Source organism: Brienomyrus brachyistius, chromosome 13 (genome assembly GCF_023856365.1).
Source record: "Brienomyrus brachyistius isolate T26 chromosome 13, BBRACH_0.4, whole genome shotgun sequence".
Taxonomy (NCBI): domain Eukaryota; kingdom Metazoa; phylum Chordata; class Actinopteri; order Osteoglossiformes; family Mormyridae; genus Brienomyrus; species Brienomyrus brachyistius.
In genome coordinates, this window is record NC_064545.1 from 16,301,904 (window position 1) to 16,325,981 (window position 24,078).

General features: G+C 48.8%; 1 protein-coding gene across 3 annotated transcripts in view; it reads right to left on the reverse strand.

The window, feature by feature from the left end:
* The window catches only part of LOC125706193 (transcription factor 12-like), a 66,021-nt gene that overhangs the window by 35,585 nt on the left and 6,358 nt on the right, over window positions 1–24,078 (reverse strand). For all 3 annotated transcript variants that reach the window (XM_048972770.1, XM_048972769.1, XM_048972768.1), the window contains 2 exons: window positions 11,078–11,148; window positions 6,874–6,976 (listed from right to left, as the gene is read on the reverse strand). In XM_048972770.1, the coding sequence (XP_048828727.1) occupies window positions 6,874–6,976; window positions 11,078–11,148 (174 nt within the window). The remainder of the gene's footprint in view (window positions 1–6,873; window positions 6,977–11,077; window positions 11,149–24,078) is intronic.

Genomic DNA, 24,078 nt, shown 5'->3' on the forward strand with positions numbered 1-24,078 from the left:
AGGACTGAAATGCACCACGGGACGCAGGTCTCAGGAGAGCCATATTAACGCCATTCCCCGGACTAGGAGGCGACCCCCCAGCCCAGGCTAGCAGCTTCGCAGGCCCGGTCCCTGGATGCTGGCTGGGCAGGCCAGCCCAGCACGGACACAGGTTGGACGCACAGCGAGTCTCAGTCCTCTGGAGGAACCCGAGAGCACATGCAAACAGGGGTGATGAAAGCCATGAACACAAAGGCAGTTTCAATCCCTGAACAGAACAGTTGATGTCCAAAGCCCTTCTGCTGCCCCGAAACTGGGGCAGAGGCAGTGTGGAGGACACGCTCAGGCACACCGCAAACTCAGGCCAGTGCTATACTGGCTCACACTCGGCCTGCGCCCTGAGGATGCTCTCCAAGCTGAGGCTCTGAGGGCTCGCGTGCGGCAGAATCTGAGCTGCATGGGCCGGAAGCGAGCCTGGGAGTGGGGGCCAGGAAGGGGGGGGGGGGTTCGGGGGCGGATCAGGGACCTGTGCCCTCTTAGCTTATCTCCAGCTTTTCATGCTCCACCGAGGCAAGTGTGCTTGGGTGCCAGGCCCCCCCAGACTAACACTACCCCCGTGGTCAGGGCGGACCAACAGCACACACACCTGGGCAGAGCACGGACAGAGCAGCTGCCTTGGCATGCGCCTCTCCAGAGAGCGCAAGCTGAGGAAGATGAAAGTGCCTGTAAGCAGACAACTGCACTGCTGAATATGCACGGGGGGGGGGGGGGGGGAGGGGGCGGGCGTTACTGCGCTGCCGTTGGGGGTACCACATGGGGAAATCCAGAGCTGTGCGACATGCCTCGGGGAGGGATCAGCGATCGGAATGGGAGAGGGAGAGAGAGAGAGAGAGAGAGAGAGGGAGGGAGGGATCAGCGATCGGCATGTGGGAGAAAGAGCAGGAGGGAGGGAGGGATCAGCGATCGGCATGGGGGAGAGAGAGAGAGGGAGGGAGGGATCAGCGATCGGCATGGGGGAGAGAGAGAGAGGGAGGGAGGGATCAGCGATCGGCATGTGGGAGAAAGAGCAGGAGGGAGGGAGGGATCAGCGATCGGCATGGGGGAGAGAGAGAGAGGGAGGGAGGGATCAGCGATCGGCATGTGGGAGAAAGAGCAGGAGGGAGGGAGGGATCAGCGATCGGCATGGGGGAGAGAGAGAGGGAGGGAGGGATCAGCGATCGGCAAGTGGGGGAGAGAGAGAGGGAGGGATCAGCGATCGGCATGAGAGACAGAGGGAGGGAGGGGCTTAGGGTGTGCCGGAGAGAGAGACAGTGCTGCTATGGCGGTGTGAAGCCTGAGGCTGTGGGGCTCAGTACACTCAACCCCGGCTGACCGGAAGGAGATGAAATACATATGGGAAACCAACGACGACACGCCACTCCGTCGCCCGTCCCCTTGCCGCGGCACGCCTCTCCCCTTGCCCCTGATCACAACATGCTACTCCCTCACCCCTCCCCTTGCCGCAACACACCCATCCCTTTGCCCCCCCCCAACCACAACACGCCCCTTCCTCACTCCCCCCTTGCCTCTGTAGATGTGGGCAAAGACTCCATTTGCCCCTTGCCACCCTGCAGCCACCACGGCCTCAGATACCTAAGAGGGGTTTCTTCGGAGCTCATGTTGATGCATTACAGGCATGTTCTACAGGAAGGGCGTTCTGACTGCCGGCCAGCAGGGGCGCCGCTGGTGACTCTGCCAACAGCAACACAGCACGGCGCTGCTAACAGTTTACATCATTAAAATGCTTACGCTCAAACTACAGCTCCATAATAATGACAACTGTCAGAGCAGAGGCGGCCAAGGTCGCTTTGGGGACATGAACAGCATGAAGCCTTACCTCAGCTTAGGAGAGCAGAAGCAAAGCACTCAGCAATTTACGGTCCCCCAGCCCCCCTCGTCTCTGCAGATCTACCAGGATGCCGGCCATGAAAGAAAAAAGCAGACCAGCCCCTTCAGAGAGACGCAGGGTCAGTCACACTGGCAGCACATTCAAAACGCCACCATGTCAGAGCGAGACCAGGGAAGAGGGGGAATCAGATAAACAGCTCCAGCGAGTCAGAACACAGTGAGTCAGCACACCCGGCGCATCAGAGTACATAGCGTGTTAGCAGATCCCACGAGTCAGAGCACCCAGTGAGTCAGCAGGCCCTGGCAGTCAGCACAACTTGGCAGTTGGAATGCCCACTGAGTCACAGCGCACAGAGAGTCAGCGGGCCCTGCAATAAAGCGCCTCCAGCGAGTCGGAGCACATACCGAGTCAGTGGACCCCGAGTGTCACAATGGCGAATGTGGCAGTGCACCCAGCAATCCAGAGTACATAGCAGGTCAGTGCAGGCAGCCAGTCAGAGCACACAGCGAGTCAGCAGGATCCGCAATTCACCTCGCCCAGGGAGTCAGAGAACACAGCGAGCACGGTCAGCGAGTGAGTGCAGCAGGGTCAGAAGACCCACTCCTTCCATTCCATCCTACTCCAGCCTCAGAGATATGAGCGCTTCTATGCTGGATGACCAAGCAGGAAAGTAGTCCGGCTCTGCAGTTATAGGGTTAAGGAACCAAGAGCAAACCAAGATGGAGGGCACACATGAAGAATCAGGAGCTAGGGGAGTGGGGGGGCACAGTGTATAATTCTAGGCTATGGTGTCCCAGCTTAGATATAGAAATCTCAACGTCACACAGGCCAGCGGGGGGAGGGGGAGCAGTGATGGAGTGTCAAGGAGCCAGGACCAGTGGCACTGGGGATCAGACTCTGCCTCATTAACAGTGCGTTAAAAGATTCTGCCCACCTGGGGCTGCTTTTGAGGCCCACCCCCACCCTCTCCATCTGGGGCTCCGGCACAGACTGAGGGACCTGCGAGCTCTCTGGGGGCAGTGGGAAGGCCTTCGAGTGTTTAACCCAAACCTCCAGCTGCGGCTGTAGTTAAAAGGCGGCTAATCAGCAAAACAACACTGTAAAAAACACACCCCGGGCCTGAACGAGGTGCCCCCAGTGGGTGCAGCTCACAGGGGTGTGGGGCACTTCTGGGGAGGCATGAACTCATCAAAAAAGATCCCAGACAGGTGTGGCATGAGTCACCAAGACGAGGTAAAGCGGGGACTGGAGAACACGAGAGTGGGGGGTGGGGGGCAACTCAGCAGAGATAAAAGTACAGATCCAGACATGCAAGTTCATCACCAGGAACCGGGCTGGTTTCATAAGAATACGGGAGCCCCCAGACACACAAACGTACATAGCAGCAACTTGTAAGGAGATCAGCACCAGCAGACAAGGAGGAAAGATCCCACTGAACAGAACCCCTTCCTCCTCCTACCACCTGCTGCTGCCCTGTCCCACACTCAGTAGAGGGTGGGCATGGGGTGGGAACATGCAGATGGGAGGGGGGGTGTATTACTCCTATAATGGTCACAGGGTCTCAATAAACATGCAAGTCACAGGATAAGCTAATAGCAAGTTGCAAGCCGTTTTCACATATGAACTGCAGATATCGTCCAGGGAATCAGGTTTGGATATTTTCCTGAGTTTCCTTTTCAGACATGTGACACATACCTGGAGACCATCAGTCACGTTCACACCCAACAGAAATACTCCGGTTGGTTTAGATAAGGGACGTCGCTTGGGTAGAGCATGCAGGAGGCTGGACATGGTGCAAACAGAAGGCTGGGAAGGTGTTAGCTGTTCAGTCGCACCTCAGGTGGGATTACACCGCGGTCATGTAGCCGGTCTGTCATTCGTCATACACAGCTGAGTCTCTCATCATTCCTTGAATGTGGTGGATGATTTTGCCATCAGCCCTTTCTGACAGAGTTTTCTGGTTATCTGTACTCTTTCATTTCTACGCCAGTCACACGATAGACATGTCATCAACACAACTACTCGCTCGCAGTGAATTCTCCAGACAACTTCCTGCCCCATGCACACATGGGGGTCAATCGGAAATTACCCGGACTTTGTACTAGTGAGCTAGCAGGTTAGTCCGTTTAATGTCCGGTACGACTCATTCGGACATTTGCGTTCATACATACGGCCCCTTCGGGTAATGTCTAGACAAGTTCAGGGGGACAGTGCATGTCTGAAAGGGGCTTAAGACTCCCTCCCTCCCACACAACCCCCACCCCTCGGGACACTCACGGCAGCCTGGCCAGCCCCAGACAAAGGCTTTGGGACGTGGTACTTGTGTAAATCTGAGCAGACAGCCGCCGCAGTCATCACTGGGCTGCTATTCTTAGCTTATCTGCAGCAGTAATTGTTTGAATTATACGGGGATCGTTATCCCCCGACGGTGCCCGTTACAGAGAGGCAGTGGAGGGAGTGTGGGACAGCCCTTCTGAACTGCACTCGCTCACTCACTCACTCACTCACCTCACTCGCTCGCTCCCATCCTCACACCTGCAGAAGTGCTGCTGGGTCAGATAACGACAACTCACAGCGATTTCCTTCCCAATGTGGCTGCCACTCACTGCCATTATACTTCAGTTACGTGAGCCAACATATTAAGTAACAGCATGGAACGTCATTAGCGGCCAACGACGTGTGTGTGTGTGTGTGTGGGGGGGGGGGGGTGTTTAAATTAAGGCAGTGGGTCTCCACCCCATCCTCAGGCTCCCTTTCTGTTCAAGCCAATACCAGCATTCCTGAGCCAAGAAATCAAACGCTTTCTGATTAGTAGGATCCGGCTTGTAGCTGGAGGGAAAAAAAACGAGAACGTGGACTGGAACACGACTCATCCCAGTTGAAACACAAGCACTGTGCATTTTAAACAAAGGTCGACCCTCTATCACGACTGATATTGTGCCCCGGATGCAATGTTTTCTGGGAAATTAGGAGTACGCACAAAAGCCAAACAGCCACATTGCACTGTAACTGACACAGACGTTACGTGTCACCAACCCAAAACAGGACAGGCCAAGAGCAACAGGACAGATGCTAACAGCAGAGTGAGAGTGCAGTTGAGATAAGGGGGAAAAGGGGGCTTTTTGACAGCTCTGGGTGCACTGAGAAAGACTCACCAATATTGGGAGGGCTTCCCATTCAAATCCAAATAACCAAAGGGGCAGGGGGGGTCTCGTTCTGACAGACTTACTGAGCGGTTAGTAACAGGCACTGAGAAGAGCAGGACCCTTACCAAGCTGCACACTCATCATTAATCTACAGCTGCACTAAAGCTCTTTTTTGAAACTCTGGCATCTGTTGTCAAGACCAGGAGTAGACTACCAGGAAGACATTCCTCTGTCCTCACACATGGAATGGATTACATTCCAACCACCACAGACAACACTGGTAAAGAAGCATCGCTAGGCACCAAACATTCAGCTGGTAGAAGCAGCCTGAAACCCACCCTGAGCGTCCCAATTCAGAGCCCTAATCAGGGGTCGGCCAGCTGGAGAAGCTGGGGTCACGACCCACTGGCCAGCTCTCTGAAAGCACAGCGAGTCTCAGCAGGACAGATCGAGAGCGGCGATCGCGGGCTGGGGGAGGCTGGACCAAAAAGCGACCCCCCACACGCGTCCTCAACAGCCGGGCCTCCGGGCAGCACTGAGCTATGACATCAGGAATGATCATAGGAGGACAGGAGACCAGAGTGAGACTAGGGTCACAGTGAGCTGCAGTTCAGGAACCGGACGGGTCAGGATGCGAGCGCCAGGTGACGTCTATTGGCCGGCTGATGTTGCACACCGTGATACAGAACATAAATGTCACATGGGAGACAGGTTTACAGCATCCGTACGGAACACCGGTATACATATGTGAATGCGATTTGTGCCAGGGTAATCCAGTCAGTTAACCGGGTGCCATCTTAATTAAGACAGTACAGTGAAAATGGCTGCAAAAATAGGTCAGGTGCAAGAACTAGATGCCCCCCCCACCCCCAAAAACGTCAGGGCACACCCCCCACTCTCCAGTCCCCTCCCATCGGTTAGTAATAACCTCACAGACTTGATGTAATACGTTTGTGCAGAAAGGCATAATTCATGTAATAATAATGTAAATCCTAGATATTACAGCTAGGAACCCAGAGCGGCGGAAAGCAAGGCTGCAAGCTTCCCAACCCCGTGCCCAGATAAGCACAGGCAATTCAGGCGCACAATCGGGCCGCTCCACTGCACGCTTCTCCATTGTGCTCCACCGGCTCTCATTTCACAACCTGTAGGCATAATTACAGAGGGATCCTGGTTGGGAGCCAACTGCCAGCAACCGTGATGCGACAGCGCAATGCGCACGCGCTCCATGACGACACGTCCTCTCCCAGTCTCCTCTCCGCACCGGCATCCATTCGCATCCATGCCACCTTGCATGGCAATCGGTCTCTTGGGAAGGACGGCGATGGCTCTGGACGACTCGGCCACCGATGTGCCGTCTGGATATGCGGTGGCCGGGGTGCGTAAAGGGGCATGTAAATCATAGGAGCTGCCCCCCCCCACCTTGCGGATCTCTGTTTATCAAAGGTGGTTTAAATGAACTCAGCCTGCTCCAGTTCAGCCCCCAGCGCACCCCCACACTGTCTCTGCAGTAAATGCTCACTGATTGCTGATGGCTTCGCTGATGGCTGAGAGCCAGGCTTTTGTGATGGAAAACTGTAGTGATGGTGCGACTTCCTCCCTGGGGGAGGGACAGCCTCTGCACAGTGTTGCCACAGGAAAGAAAGAGAAGGGAAAAAAAAAAAAAAAAAAACAACTTACGGGGATGGGGGGGGGGGGGGGGTTAAGAAATTGAGGGGATGTTGGAAAAAAAACGGGGGGGGGGGGGGGCTTAATCCCCCAGCACAAAACTGGGTGACAACTCTCTCTCAATTCAACACGGCTTTCAACACGGAGCCATTTATAAAAAAGTTTCTTTGAGAGAATGGAACGCCTACTTACCCATCATGCCGGAGTTCATAAAAGGTGACGAGGACAATCCTTCCTGGGATCCTAATCGACTGTCACTCAAATGGTCACCGTAATGAGGACTGCCTGTGAAGGCCTGGAGGGGAGATAGATCTGAGTGTTAGACGTGCTACAGAGCAGCCCCCCCGATCTCCGGGGACGTGGCTGAGGGTCAAGCCTCCTCAGAGAGAGAGCTGAACCTCATATCCGCACCTCTTACACACTAACCTACGCGGAGAAGCTCTGCTTATTATGCGGCTAAGGGGAAAGGGCATCTCATCATTCTTCCTGCCTGCACACAAACATGCACCTTCTGGTCCAGGGCAAATGCCAGCAAAGCGGAAACAGCCCGAAAGGAAGGTGCAGTCTGACAGTGAGCTTCCTTCATTGATAGCATAAATGTCTCCTTAATGCACTGATAATTTCAGAGTGCCCTTGACAAGCACTGGCGGTCTGACTCAGTTCAGGCGTAGGAGGCAGCGAGTCAAGGGCAGACTGGTGAGTCAGTGCGCGTCAGAGTCCCGCCAGTGAGTCAGTGCTCCAGTTAACACTAGCACACCTCGCTGTACAGAGAAAGCCCAATGCCTTCCCATGTGACCGCAGCGCTCACCACCAGGGGGCAAAGTAGCAATGTGAAGAAAAACCCTCATTCAGTTTCACAGGCAAACGGGACACATTAACCACCAGGTATCATGCACAGGCCCGTCAATGCAAACAAACAGCTCCCCTCTTCACAGTGAAGTATGCATTTAAAAATAAAGCTTTCCAACCACAAACCCCTCTTGTTCTGAATTCCCCATTGGACACCAACCCTGTGGCCATTTAAAAAATGTGATTTAATTCTTTTTCTTACATTATTTACGTGACTTTTTACTTTCAAAAGCAGAAGACAAAGCATCCAGTTACTGCCAGAAAGACCCCCGCTGGACCCCTACATATGGTGAGTGGCGTGCGTCTGCTACCAACTGCAAAACACCTACAGCTAAGGGAGATGCGCCCGCCACCGGCATCCCCTCTCCAGGCGCCAGTTACTACAGAGAGACACATGTCAGGAGGCGGCGGGCGCTGGAGTAATGCTCCAGCATGCTCCCCCGGGCCCAGCCTGATCATCAATCACGGGGTGCCTGCCCCCCGCCAGCCAGCGGCCGTGGTGTCGCCCGCGCACCGTCACTCCGCCTAAGTGGCTGTCAGCCGGCTGCTGAGCCATGCAGTGTGAACGGTGGCCTCGCCTGAGCGCTCCGGCGCGTCGCGCCGCTTCCCAGATGAACCTACGCGGCGATCGATGGTCAGCCCAGTGATGGACGAGGGAGGGTGGCCAGCCACAGCCAAGCAGGACGCATGGATACGGCCCCCGGTGGAGGCCGGTGCGACGCAGCTCCTTAATGAGCCACCGCTCACAGAGCAAACTTACGAGCAACAGCGCATGGCAGTGTGCGGCTCAGCGGTTTAGGGGGCTACGCTGGCAATAAGAAGGTCATCAGTTCAAATCCCGGGGTTGGCAGAGTGCCTTCACAGTTGGGCCCCTGAACAAGGCCAATCTCTCCAGAGACTCGCTCACCCTCCTTTGGTCAGAAACATCTGCTAAATCAGAGTGATGGAGATCATTTCTTTATGGTTTTACTGGCTACAAGGTGAAGCAAAGACATGATAGCATAAACACACACACATCAGCTGGGTGGGGGGTGCTGGAGGGGCACGGCCTCCCGACCTATTTTAACTGAAAGGTTAGCAGCCCAGGTCTCATTATGGGCCCTTGACCACACCCTTAGCCCCCAACCTGTATGTCACACACCTGCATGTGACCCCCTTTCCCCCACATCCACACAGCACGTCTACCATGGGCCGCCATGCGAGCCGCAGATGGGCTCCCTGAAGCAGGCGCAGCATGCTGCGCAGCATCGCCATCCGCTGGCCAGGTTTCAAATCGCAGTGGCAGTGGCGGGCGGATGCTATTCCACCAAGCCGCGTGATGGCCGCAGGTGGAAAAAAAAAAAAAAATCAAGAATGTTCTGATGTGAAGGAAAATTTGTGTTACCCTGACAAAGCTCTGCCTTTTACCTACTCTGGGGCATTTTTAGAAAAGGAAAAAAAAAACTGAAATGAACAGCTGCATGCAGGCCAGCATACTCCAGCAATATTTATTTGTGAAGAAGGTGAATTCATGCTGCTTATGCGCTCTCCACATTCACCTGTTTATTCAGCTGGACCTTTGCAGAAACCGCTAGGTCCTGCACGGGGGCCCAGGCTTCAAGCCTAAACCCAAAATCCACAATGGTGCAGCAGAATAAGAGGGAACAGAGACTCAACCAGCAAGAAGAGAGAGGCCAGCACAAGCCAGGGGTGCCAAAGGTCCCAAACCCACCAACGGGGCAGATTCTGGTCAGCTTAAACCCCAGGGCGGCCTTAAGGACCTCTGGGAGCAAAACTGCACACCTTCACTGAAAAGCCATAAAACTCCCCTGTGACTCAGCACGGTAATAAATGACGCATATGGGGGCTGCTACTCCAGCCTGATTTAGGACAGGCCTTCATGTGGCTATGCTACAAAAAGTGGTCACAGTGAAAACACCGTGACACAAAGTCACCAGTCAACGTTTGTTTGGTTAAATTGTAATTTGACAGGAAATAGATGGAGGTGCCAGATACACTGGTGGCGTGTGACGTAGATTTGTGTCACTCTACTTTTTGTGTGTTATTGTTGTATTACATCGCAGGGATATTTGTTCCCCACAGTGTGACAAAAACCTGTTATTTTGACGTTGTGGGGACCATTTTTCTGGTCCCCACAGAGGGAAACTCAATTTTATAAAAATCTGTCACTGCAATCAAAAAACTAAAATGCCAAAAGTCTTTCTGCTTGGTTACTTATGGTTAAGGTTAGAACGAGGTAGGAGTTAAGGTTGTCTTTGTTGGGATTAGGGTTTTTTGCACAGAAAGAATGGAGAGTCCTCACAAAGACATGAACACAAACGTGTGTGTGTGTGTGTGTGTGTAGGGGAGGTCAGACAGACGATACCTTAGCAACCGGATTTTATTTTAACACCCTGCACCGTGCTTAAAAGTTAGATGAAAAGATACTTGGGGGGGAAAAAAAACGAAGGCTGTAAAATAAATAAATAAAATGAAATTTTGTAATTGATGCAAGAGCAGATTTAATTAAAACCCAGAGATCACACGTTGATTCTTTCATCAACACTCCTGCCCGGAGCAGAGTGACTGTGGCAGGCTACCCAGCATGACCATCCCCGTAGCGCTGGGGAAACATCTGTCCGCCTCGCTGCAGAGAGGCTCCTGTTAATGCACCTAGAGCTGGGATACTGTCTGCCTGCAAGGCACGCGCAGAACGGGCGCACTGCTGGAGCCGTGGCCTGCGGCGTGGCACGGTGCTTGGGGAAGGGCGCCAGAGTGTAAACAAGGCGACGATCGCCTCTGTGCTGAACTCCAACCGCGGCTGACGGCAGACTGACGGCAAAGAACGCTCAGCATGGATGTCTGCCCCAAGGAAAGGAAATGAGGGAAATTGCGACCAAGAGGGGTGTGTGCTTCAATTACCAGGGGCATGCGGCAGAAGTAGCTGCCCGTCGGGGGCACCAAACCCATGACGATCAATCATCTACAAAACTCCCATCCCGCTTTCAGTTCAGCGTACGTCAAGAAGGACGGAAAAAATAATAATAAAAATAGCACTGGGTTCTGTTACAGGGGAAACTCAAGCCACATGTTGGTTGTACATTTACTATCAGTTCCTCTCTCTTGTGTTTTGTTCTGGAAAGCAAATGAAGCAAGTCCTGCAGCTCGCAACGCAGAACTTAAAATAATGGAAGCTTGTCGCAGAAGCAGAGTGTCACAGCCGCATCACGGCCCAGAGAAGGATATGGGCAACTCGCATCATCTCATTTGTAGGGTGAAGGCTGCACTCGAGCCGACATGATTAAGCATGGTTTCGGAGAGCACACATGCACGTGCATTTCTATTCACGTCTATACGGCAATCATGCATTCATTTATATGGGAAAATCCCTAATCCCAACAATGACTATCTTAACCACTACCCAGTATTAACCTTCACCATAAGTAACCAAACAAAATATAAGACTTAACATTTTGTGTTATTGCAGTCACAAATTTTTATGAAACATGACCACATGCGTACACACACACGTCCGCCATCTACGCGTGGTCGATGGAGTGGACCTTACCCTGGACTCGTAGGATGGACTGGACTGGCCACCAGCAGCCCAGGATGCCTGACCCGTCCTCTCATCCATACCTGCCAAAAAATAAAGGACACGGCTCCATTAGAAGGCCTTGGAGCAGCTGGGGGAAGCAGAGCTGATGCTGTGGGGAAGTCCATCCAGAGTCTGATCTTTTGGGTGAGTATGGGGCCAGGGGGACAGGCTTGCTTAATGAAGGGACAAGTCACTAATCCATTTGTTATGAGGCGATCACTTAGGGCCGTTTCAGGCTTGTCAGTTATTCTGACCCACATAAATCCCTCTCCGTTTCACGCACCCACACGCATACACAGCCCCATCTCTCACTCCCATGCTAACACACAAACATGCACACGCCTAAGTGGGCCCAAACCAAAGTGGAACACAGCCGGCTGGCAGTGATACATCTGTAGCCTCCTCCAAAAACAGCTGAGCACCCAAACTAAATAAAACTCATATTTCAGAAAGTCGGGAGTGCTTGGGGGGGAGGGGGGGGGGTGCAGAAAATAAATATATTAATAGGCCGACGTTATTGTATAGATTCAACATCTGCTAGCCGGTGACCAAATATGATATCAAGGGCTCATAAATTGCATTTCTATAGACTGTGTGGAACAGAAATATGAGCTGCAGCCCCTCATGCTGTTCCAGACGATACGACCTCACATGTAACGACATTCCACCCCCATCCTCCATGCACTCCGTATAATTGGGGGTGGGACTACAACTGTGATCAGCCTACAAATTATGGACCACCTTCTTCTCCACCTTCTGAACCACAACACCATTCACCCATAAATACAAGTGAAAAACAAAAACTTTTTCATCTTTCAAATTGTTTTGGTGATTTAAAAAAAAAGTGTCACTGGTTCTGGGAAACAGCGTAAACAGTTATGCTTGACTGCATGGCTGAGCGCATGCCGACCTGCACCACTCACACATTTGCATCTTTTCAGAAAGCAGAGAGAAAAATAAATGGCCGCGGTGCTCTGCTCCGCTTGAGGAGAAACGCTTCACCTGGGGCGGATCCGAGCCCGGTTATCCGGGCCTCCGGTGCCCCCCAGTGGGGTCTAAGGACTAATACCTCTTAGTGGAATGACACCCTAACCCTTTGGGCAAACTGTGAGCAGAGCAAAGTCCTTCCACAGCGTCATGAGCTTGAGAACAGACACACTCGAGTGTCAAAGCAGCATGGCCATCAGCAGTCCATCATCACGCCAAGGCCGCTTGTCATTAAAAGGTCACCATCCATATCGTCACGGACACAGTGAGCCAAAGTGAAAACGTACAAAGGGTTTTACCCCACCACCAGCCATACGCATCATATCTTGCGGCAACTGGCTCGCCGCTTGGTGACCAAATGCAGGTCTGTTATTAACATAGCTGCAACGTGTCAGGGCATCGTGTGGGCCTCACTCGAGTGGGGAAATGAGATCATACCACACCAATCAGACGAGGCCAGGGGACACAGTAGTTAGCGTGTAGCATAGCTTTGCTATTAAATCATTCATTTCCCTTAACGGGGGGGGGGGGGGGGGAAATCACAATCACAAACCAAGTCTGCTTTAAAAAAAAAAAAAAGAAGTCAGGAACACAAGCGGAGGCAGTCAAAGTGGGGACGAGGGACTGGCTAACAGGCACACACTCATGCCTTTAACTTAACATTACTACAGCTCACCTCTGGCCGTGTGTGCGTTTGTGTACATGCGTGTGTGTGTGTGTGTGAATGTGCAATAAAACATCCCATATATCATTCAATCGTCTCACAGAGTACAGTATGATCATCAGTACATCACACTCACAGACCTGGAGCTGCCTCATTGATATGCAGTGCTTTTGAGCGCCAGGTTTAAAACAGATTCCGTTTGGCGTGCGCCCTGTTCTGCGAGCCCCTCCTTCTCTCCTGTTTTCACATCTACCAGCCATGACAGATGTTTAGCCGACTGCTTTTCCTCCCTCACAGTTCTTTCCCCTTTCTACGCTTACGCATCAACACTTAGCACTTCAGGTTTCATTATCTGTTAGTTTCACCATGAAATTAACATGTCAGAAGTCCAAAATCATTTCATTTGTGTTTTATTTACTTGATGGTAAATGAATTCTAAGTGTGTGAACTGCAGAGTTGTGAACATGTGGCAGCTGACAAGGGAAAGCAAATCCAGTGCAGCAATGGCAGCGATCGGAACCACCACGAGTATTTCTGTTCCTGGTTCCGGCAGATCCACAAGATGTCTGTGGCGAGCCATGTGCTTGTTTTTGCTCATGGCCGTTTGGCCCTCTAGTATGGAGCTGCTGACCTATCTAGAGCTGATCTGCACCGATTGGCCCAGGACATATAGATACAGCCATATCCTCTACATATGCAAGCACAGAGCCATCACAAAGAACACCAATGTGCAATTTCACCAAATGACAGACAGTCTATGTCACTGCATCTGTGCTATCATGTTCACCAAAACAGACTGGCCGTAAAGCATATTAAAAGAGTTGGCGCGCCCCCACACTCAGGCACAGCAGCTCAGGATGAAAAGGCAGAACTGGCTTTTGAAAACATAAGACTAGGGCTGAACGGTATGGCAAAATATTTTATCATAACAATTATTAATCACAATATAATTCAATATAATAATAAAAGTCATTATTTCTTTACTTCAAGGCTCCATTTTTGCTCAAAATACATTTAGAAATGCCATTAAACAGATTCAGAACATGAAATATGTGACAAATTGAATGGCCTGCAAACTTGTTCCAGGGAACGGGTTCGACATGGAGGAGTCACCACACATCTCGTAATTAAAATGCCGTGTCCAATACGGGATGTGATTTCTCCCACATTTCCTCAGACTGAAAGTGGAAACCCTGATTGCTGGTGTCTGTGACTGTAAGTGCTCTCTGCATTCTGTATGATCTGCTGGATGGCCATGCTTCAGGTGATGAAATAAGGTCACAGTATTTCCAGTTTTAGTTGGTACAGGTTTTCAGCAGAGTTTGCAGTACACGGTTTGTTGCATGTCAGACTTTAAGCCACAAAAGGTAGCCGCCATACCAGTGTTTTTTTTACCTTGTTTATCTACAACATCTACTTTTTAAAAGATGTTGTGGCTGTTGAGTGGTTCCTTTTTTCCAGCGATACTTCTCTGAGGCAGCCCTTCTCTTCGTTGATATCACCCAAACAATAGCATGTGGCAGGCTTCACTAACTCAATCAGCCTTGCTGGGCGTCGGTTGTCCAGATCGTATGACTGGTAGGAACTGCGTGCATTTCGGCGATGCTGATGTGCACTTCTAAGCAATGTTCCATATCAGTTTATCAAAGTTACTCGTTTTCTTATCGTGTAAATTTTATATACCACGAATGTAATTTCAGAGAAAAAAAAATTACCAATATTTATTTTATAGTTGGGTGGGGGGTGAGAGATCCAATAGTAACACTAGGAACAGCCATCTATCAGGGGAGGGGGGGGTAGGGTGTGGTTTCGCTCACAAATAGGGTGGGAAAACCCCAGGAGAGAAAGGTGGTGAGGCCAGTCTTTCAAAACAAGGAACAGTTTTGAGATCATCAGTGGTCTGCCATACAAGCACAAACCAGCTTATTCAATATATGGGTGAAGAGAGCAGCACAGAAGTATCTATCCAAATGAAATAGGTAGTTAAACTCTCGTAAAAAGTCCCTGTTAGATGAAGGAAGCAGAGGATTTAGAGCTCTCAGGAAGGCGCAAACAGGAGGGGTGACCTCAGCACTCCTTAAAGCTCTGCACCTATAAAACGTGTTGACATAAGGTCTTAGTTAATGCATTTGGAATGAACGCTTAAGCAGAAAGGAAAGAGGAACGGACACGGAAAACAGGACGGAAAAAACAGTGTCAGAACACATCTGGACATAGACAAGGCACATATCACGACTGCAGATTGCTCCTAAAGGAAAAGGGGGACACAGATGGGGGCGGGGTCTGCAGAGAGGCCACGCCCACAGGCCTATGGGCAGAACAAGCCGGCAGGCGCCTGGCCAGCGAGGAAGACCTCCCCTCCAACATGCCTCGTCGGCAACCTGGCCCGTGTGGAACAGAAGCAGGTAATGTCCTGCGGCCCATAGATGGAGTGCACATGGACAGAACCTGGGCATACCACAGGGCAAGCGTTTTCCCTGGCTGAACAAGTGGGTCTAATTCTGGAGTAGATGCCCAGCCAGCTTCCTCATTGCCATCGAGAAATAAAAATAGTTCAAATTTCTCCTGTGGACAGCTTGGAACAAAAACAAATGAAAAAAATTGAGTAATTAATGCAATTTAACAGCCACTGCAGTCGAGGCAGAGAAAACAGTGCTCCAGACATGACATCATGGAGTAAGTTCAAAGTCACTCAATGCATTTCTTTTCTCCTCCACTATGCAAAACTGCTAAGAAATGGGCCCTGTGCTGGCAGGAGGCCGACAGCCACCCCCCAGGAGCCCAGCAGCCCCCACATAAAGCTCCACAACTGACCCCAGGTACGGCAGCCTGCGTTCCCCACACACTACAGCCGTCATGGAAATCGGAGCTTCCATCAGTGTAATTATTTAGAGAGGGGGAGAAGAAAGGAGAAAAAGAATCTGCCATTACGGGACAATTGGTGAACACCAGGAAGGCGAAAGCAACACCTTAGAGGTATAAATAAAAAGGAAGGGCAGAGAGAGGATCAACACAGACAGTCCCAACCCGGAATGCAGCCCTGAAACTGAAACGCATCTCCCATACCATATGCTGGATATTTTAAGGGTCCCTTGGTTTGCAAAAAAGGAACAGGGGAAAAAAGAAAAAAAACCACCAACCACAGCCGAGCAGAGTGGCATGCGGGGGCGGGGTCAGAGAAGGCAGAAAGATGGTGTGCGGGACAGTGACCAGTACGCGACACCTGGGCCGGTACAACATTAAAAAGGAGGTGTGTCATAAGGAAAGGAGAGAAGAGGCACTGAGCCTGCTCCATCCACTCAAACAGTCCTATAGATCAGGGCAAGGCAGTCACCACTGGGGATTCTGGCAGCATGGATACCATAGGACACCAACATGCCAGTCACAGAATAGGCCACTATAGGTACCGGAAACAGCGGAACCCGTAACATAGGGACGTGCGAATAACAATATCATCGAGGTTAGGGTTCAGGTAGTGCCAGTCAAGACACTAGTAAATTACGAAGGATCAAACACCTGCCAGAAGGATTCACCCCAAAGCAGGGCCAGTTTGTTTGCCCTCAGCTAAGGTACAACAGCTGAGCTCTGGGGAGGTGAACAGACCACCTCGAACTGCACATGTCTTAAGGACACATGCTAACACAGCAGGCCAATATACATGGGAACCCATCCACAAGTCCCTTTTCCCACTGGATAACAGCACGCCAAAAACCATGTACCAAACACCCCTGAATGAAAACCCATGACTGCATGACACACTTCCACTGTAGGAAACAAAAGCCACAGCTTAAAACTGAAGAAAAGTGTGGGCTCCCTGTTTAGGCCACATCCCAAACTCAGTCACTAGAGCACCAGAACCCTTGCAATGTGCCCGGAACATGAAAATTGATCTCTAAACCGATTCTGAAATTAGATGACTTTTGCCTCGTTTCCACCAACATGGAGCTGGTGCTGGTGCCGATGCTGGGTTAGTTCCGACTTGGTGCTTTCTGAGAACCAGCCTGCGTTTCCACCAGTTTCAAATAAGAACGGAACAGATGTTACATAGTTGGAAGTGAAAGTAAGGTAAAGGTTAATCTGTATTTTGTTTTTTTGGATTTATTATTAAATCTGGCCAGCAGAGCGATCTTTCAGCAAATACAATCCATAATATTTTAAGCTATTTTATGACTTTTTATGTCCGTATACACTCCCCCGTCTGTGTGCTAGCGGTAATGCTGCAAGTAATAATAAACTCTCTCTTTAAGGATTGTGCAGTAACGTTAAAAACTGCTAAAAACCGAACTTCACTGTCCGCCTCATCATCTCTTCGCCACTCAAACACCACAACTTTTTATTTCTTGAACCTGTAAAATATTTATACTTTATTATTAAATCTGGCCAACAGATCAATCTTTCATTTTTCACAGAATAAAAAAAAAAAAAAAAAAAAAAAACGTAACCTTATTCTGCAAATAAGCTGGCAAGTTGTTTGACAGCCCTGGCGGTATTAGACTAAACTATATCAGTTATGGACTGCATTTTCTGGGTATGCATTTGGTCTGGATGCGATAGCGCATCCCACTTTCGCTCACGTTATGGTGCCAAACTCTGAGCCCTGCTTTTTGTGGCGACAAGCTGGAACCTTTTTTCCTGACCCAGAGACATGTTTTTGCAGTGGTAATGCGTGGAACCAATGCCGCATTAGGAAAAAGTCCGGCACCAGCTCTGGCACCGTATTGGTGGAAAACGAGGCTGATATTCATTTTTGACTTTAATTCCAGATTTCACTAAATACAACACAAAGGTATGATCACTAGACATCTTGAATAACGCATGAAATGTCCAGGAGGAGAAGATAAACCACGCAAAAAAATTGCGTTCATTACATCAAGTCTTCCTCTCTAACCAGCTGCATTACCGCAGTTAATTAGACGGAGCAGCCATGGCAAAATCAGAGGGGGCCCGAACACTGGATGGCCCGCTCCGGGGCTACAAACCACCACACGGCCCCGATTCTGCCTAGGGAGGAGGGGCATGAAATCGGCTCAGGTCCCCGCCAACTATGACATCATAGCAACTAGCACCATCTCGGACTCAGTGGCAAGCATCCACAGCACTCGGACACTCACAAAAGAAAGGTCTTTCACAAATGCCTGGACTCACACTGACCACCCATCACTCAGCCGAACTGTCTCCTTGGCAAAGGACACCATCACCTCCCCACATATATCCCCACCTCGCAAAACCCAAACGCAAACATTACATAGACATGAAAAGAAAATGTAAAGGTGTACAGGAATACAGCTCCTTCCGGAAACTTCTTTTAATTGCAACAATTAAACCTTGCCATAACATTGGGCTCCCTTAAATTTTTTTATTCACATCAAGGTTTTGAAAGAGCCCCCTGCCTTAAAGTTACTTTTCGAGTCCTCAAAAGGCAAAATGAACATAGCAATATATTAGAATATATCAATATATATCAGTCTGATCTATGTAGCTTGCTCGCTGTATTTCATAGAACAGGAAACTAATCATAGAGCCCAGACCTACAAACAACAAACTAGTTCAAGGTGCCAAAGCCACTAGCCTCAGGCATCAGGTGGCACCACAGCGACCCCGGGGAGCTCGTACCTCCAAAAGCCTGGCATTATGACACAGTGCCCCCCATCCCGGGTCACTCCACTCTCTTGGCCAGGCACCGCTCGCGTTGGGTAGCGTGTGTGCGCACATTTGTTTTGGAGAGTGTCCCGGCGCGTGTGCAAGCAGCGCGCGCCTATGGGCACGTTTCTTGGAGCGTGGCGGAGGGATGGAAGCGCAGCCAGGCCTCGCGGGGTAAGTGCACAACGGATACACAGGACCGCCTAGGCTGTGTGACTCATTTGGCGACCATTTTAACGGCGGTTCCAGAGCTCGAGAGTCTGTGGTTAAATAAGACTAATGACGTTATGATGGAACAGATAGCAAGCGTAGACAAAACGCCAAACGTAATCAGCCGCTGACTCGTAACTCCGTAACGACCAGCTGAAGCTTTTAACCAGATAACCATCAACAGGGGAGAAAAACAGCCCAGGTCCCAAAGCATGGTTTCACACAAAAACACAGATAAACACTTTCTACACAGCTCGGGGGGGGGGGCAGCTAGGTCTCATTACAGCACCACTCATCTTCTAACACTAACAGAGATCCACCGACACCAGCAACACTGCCCCTGCACAGCAGCGAACGAGCCAGAGCCACTCACAAACACACACTTGACATGGGGATTAGATTTAATTGTGGCCAAACACTGAACACTTTCAGCACCAAACCCCCACGCCCCCAACTGGCTCAGGAGAAACAAATTCCCACAAACCAAGAAATGCTGCCCTATGAAAACAATGCAAGACTGCAGTTCTAATATGAACGCCAAGACTGATGCGCTAATTCCTACAAAAAGGTTCTGCAGAGCAACAATTCAAAACGAGACAAAAAAGTGTTTTTTTATATATATTTCAGAAGTAAAATGTAAAATCAAGCATTTTTATTTAAATAAAAATTCTAAAATAAGACTATCGTAAATCATAATGAACTAAATCCTGTGTTCTCTACTACCAAGTATGGTTGCATATCTGTAGCGATCAACACCCCAATAGCCTTAGTTCATTTATTTTAGCCCAGTCTCCATTTCCTGGCAAAAGCCACAGACAGACTAACTTGCAGAGGCTGCTTCTGCCTTGCACAGGTCACACACACACTTGGCGATCATCTCAAACAAGTTAGCAAGCTGCATGTGTTTCCAGAAACACATCCGAGTTCAGTATAGTGGAACCAGCAGTCTTGATTTCATCAGCAACCCTAATCTCCAGTGTTGGTGTCATTTATTGGAAAACCAAAATGCTCCCAAACTGTCAATTATGACTGACTATTACCTGCATTAGCTGTAAGCCAGTCACACCCACAATAAGCACAATGTCTTCCTTGGTGAACATCTACTTGTGAATTTAGGTTCCACCTGTATCAATGAATGTATTCATTGGTTTCATAGTGTGCAGTGAACTGAATATGACGTACAGAATGGCACATGACGAATGTGTGTCCCATTACAGCTCTGGCAGTTAACCAAACACTGGAAAATGGGCACCATAATTTCAGATAGAGAAAATGCATTTATGTGAGGAAAAAAAAAACCCAAAAGAAATCCATCACTACAGAATGACATCAGACAAGGAGGGTTTCTGTACAGCCCCCCTCTCCACTAATGCATTTCATTGCTAAATCTTTCCAGACAGGGCTGCTAGCGCAACGGTGATAATTACAGTTTAGCCACAGGCAAGAAAACCGAAGGGTTACCGCCAAGTACAAAAGCAACTGATCTAATGGTGAAAAGCCTCTGCCGCAGGTGAAATATTTACTTATAAAAATAAAATATGATATTTTAACACTGATCGTGATGTAGTCATGTATCCAACCTTAGGCAGCTGGTTCAAAAGCAGATATAAATATTACAAGAAATATGAAAAACAGCAGCTGCACAAAGCTCAGGGCCATTAAAATTCATCTATTTGACTGAAACAGTAAATACTTTGTCTGAAGTGTAAATAAAACATGTATGGTCACAAATTCAGGGAACAGGACATTTCCCTTCATGGGAGACTCCAGGGAGCTGACAAAAAATAAATAAAAAACTTACAGCCTCACACCACAGGGGTGAGGTCAGTGGTATTACTAGGGCAGGGGGGTGGAGATAGGCTGCTAATGGTCAACAGTCACCTTTGAGAGGCAGCCACCTGACTCCAGGGCGGGGTAAGAAAAGCCTGCCACCCCAAAACCCTGACAATTGCTCTACTGTGATAGGACAAAATATGACAAATTTTACCTGGGGATGTCATGTAGTTCAAGCAAATACTGACAAGGTCCACAGTTTAAACCCAGTTTGATTCTACCATGTCTGTAAGCATTACAAGTATACAGAGGCAAAATTTAGGACTGAATTACCTTCCGTAGTTCAAACACAGACCTTTCATGACAGTGGTCATTTCAGAATTGTCATCAGTGTAATAAGGTCAAAGATAGAAACAGCATTTACCCACTAAAAACAAAGCTTGAATGGGTATTTTAAATTTTGAATGGGTAAGTTTCTCACACACACACCCACCCACCCAGCTACCTACACTGATGAATTTCTGCAGACACAGAAATGAAACCTTTACTTAAAACATAAATATTTATGGTTTTATTTACTTCTGAAAATCAAGTAACCATGAACATTTTTATTCTGATCAGGTGTCAAACTAAACCATCGCAGGTCGTTCCTTATTTTGAAGTAATTATACAATAGAAATATTTCTTCCCACTGCTACGCCTCATGTTGCTTGTGTGGATTGTGCTTGCCTTGAACTTCACGTTTCTAGAAAACGATAATGCACTATCATCCAGATGGGATCAGGTTATCTTTGCTTTAGTAATTTGTGGAAATTACGTTTATCGAATCAAAATCAGCCCGTTAAAATCACTTCACAAAATAATTACTGAAACTCCTTGCTAAACCTAATCCTGATCCCATTCAAATGAAAAGAAAATTTTTTAAAATACATGTATCTACCTCAGGGGATATACATTCTTATTCCCAGATTCCCCTATTGCGCTTCTATTATAAAGACTCTGAGCTAAAGTGCCATGCGTGTGCGTTAAATCCCCAACACGTTTACACTAACCTGCAGCGGCCTAACGAAAGTGCTGTGCTGTAAATTACATTTTACGGCTCAAAGCCACCAGGACCAGGCGAGCACTAGATTAGCTCCCTGCTCAAGAGCGGCATAATCCTAGTCTACCTGGGCAGTGACCAACACTGATTAGTCCTACAGCAGACACCAACAGGGCCTGACCTCACGGTGACCTCTGACCTCACAGATTTCTCAGCCCGTGAGCACAGTGGTGGTTGAAGGTCCCAGATGTGAAAGCTGGACGGACTCCGTTTCATCTGGAGCCCTCCCAAGCCAGCCCCCCTTTCCTCTTGAGCAAGGCCAACCATAACCATCAAGAATGACATCCATAGAAATGTTTTGATTAGACAGAGCATGCACACCATATGCTTTCTGCTAAACAGAAGGAAAGAACATGTAAATAAAAGTAGCCGAACATACACTCCATCTCAGGATTTTTTTGTACGGACTGTTTATTAATGGTCTGCAAAGCTCAAAACAAACTGTGTCCAGCGAGGCTCGTCATCTTTCAGTGTATACAGCATCCACACAGATCTGCCCCCACCACATGTGAAGGTACAGTCTCCCTCCAAAGCGCCTTTCACAATTCTGAAATAAGCTAGGCTGCTGACATTTTGGACTTTGCCATGTTCAGATGATCTCACCTTCTGGAGGAAAACTGAAGAGAGCAGCAAGAGCCGTGCCAACCAACCTGCCTTGAAAGGACCGTCGTCGCTATGGCAACCACACGATTCACAGTAACTACTTCGGGAAGCGACCCACAGTACATAAAAGGAGATGTCCAGTCCCACCACACCAAGGAGCAGAGGCATGCTACCATGAGGCATCGATTCTGACTGGTCAGGTTTCAAGGAATCCCACCCCCCCCCCCAAAAAAAAAATAAAGAGGGGCAATAAAACTAGCAGCCAACAGTTCTCAAAGAGGGGTGCAAGTTATCTAAAAATAAACAGCTGGCTCAGATGGAAAATAAGCACCTTTCACACGACAGAGGAGTTTACCAAAGGAAAGCAGGTCTATTAAAGACCAGGGAAACACAGTAAGGCTGGTGGAATGGAGTTTTGCGGGGCCATGCACACGCACGACAGATAAATTAAATCTATTTATTTGGATTTGTCGCCAAACATTCTTCACAGACCAAAAATTGCTCTCCAGTGCCGCTGTGGAGTGTTTGACCAGACAGGCATCGCACCCGCCTACATCAGGGCCTCCCGGAAGGCCCGCGACACGGACGGAGAAGTTGCCGCACAGCAGCCGACGGCTCATCTGCATGAGTACACCTTCCCTCAGCAATCAAGGTCAAAAGGAGGGCTTAAAATCGGCACAGAAAAACAGGGTGACACAAAGACTTTTTCTTTGGGGGGGCACCTCAACTGAAAAAAATCTGACAGGTCACGAATGCTTACAAACTTCGGGCAGCCATTCCAATTAAGGCGCACTTACACGGATGACAGAGCACGTGTCACAGATTTTCCTTTTTAAATCCTTTATATCATGGTACCTGAAACAAACTCAGCTCAAGTACAGTTTTATCACCAGCAACTACTGATAGAAATTGTTATAGGTTCTTTAACATTAGATATAAGCAGGCACAAAACATTCTATTCTAAATATGAAAAACAGATCATATATATTATTATGCATGAACATTTCAACAGATGCAGACTTTCTTTGCCGATATGTGCTGTGCTGGAATTCATCGGGGCTGAAGACAGACAAGGTCTTGTGAAGCCCAATGCCTAGTTCTGCACTCAAACCTGCATGGGTGTTGACATGGCCTTGTCTGCAGATCTCCTTATAGCAGGGCAAAGTAGGGCTGGGCGATGTACAATATTAATATCAAAATTGCAAGTCACGCACATGAAATTGTCACATCGCAAGGACTAAGAGAGTCCACTGGGTTGAGATTAGGCTTGGGCAGTATCTGATTTGCCATACCATCATACTGTCCGAACATTATACCATGGTATATGGTATTTTCAGAAGCAAGGTTATTTTGCAATACACTTCCAGTATTTTAAAATTGTGCCAATAAAATTCTCCAATTGGGTGGGGGGGGGGGGGTGGGGGGGGTCCTCATGATATTGATCTCTCTTCAGTGAATCTTAAGTTTAACTAAAATGTTTTTAGTCTGTCATAGGAAACAAAACTTAGCAAGTTTTGGCATTTTAATGATGGTTCCTTTTCAACATTATCGACTATATATTTTTTTTTTTTAAGTTTACCACCACTCCTTTTGCAGATGCTCTCCCAAGACAATCACAATCAATTCTGTTCCCATTGTCACGCTCACTCACAGTGTGGTGGGTTTGTAAGAAATTTAACAATGAGTGAGGAGGAGAAAAGTGAACAACAAATGGTCACTGAAAGACATTTGTCTTCCACTGTATGGAAACATTCTGGATTCCACAGAGACGACAATCGAGCAAAAGCAAGTGATTTGTCAGCACTGCTTGGCGTGTTGCCACAGCCCACTGTAAAACCACCTATTTTGACAGACTCTACTGGTAGATAAGTTCTGTTTGGTTATAGTTTATTTTGGGTACATTTTCAACTATTTTTTTGCTCTATAAATACTGCAATATTTAAAAATCGGCAAAAAAATAACTGATTTTAAAACGACATAGCAATATCAGCG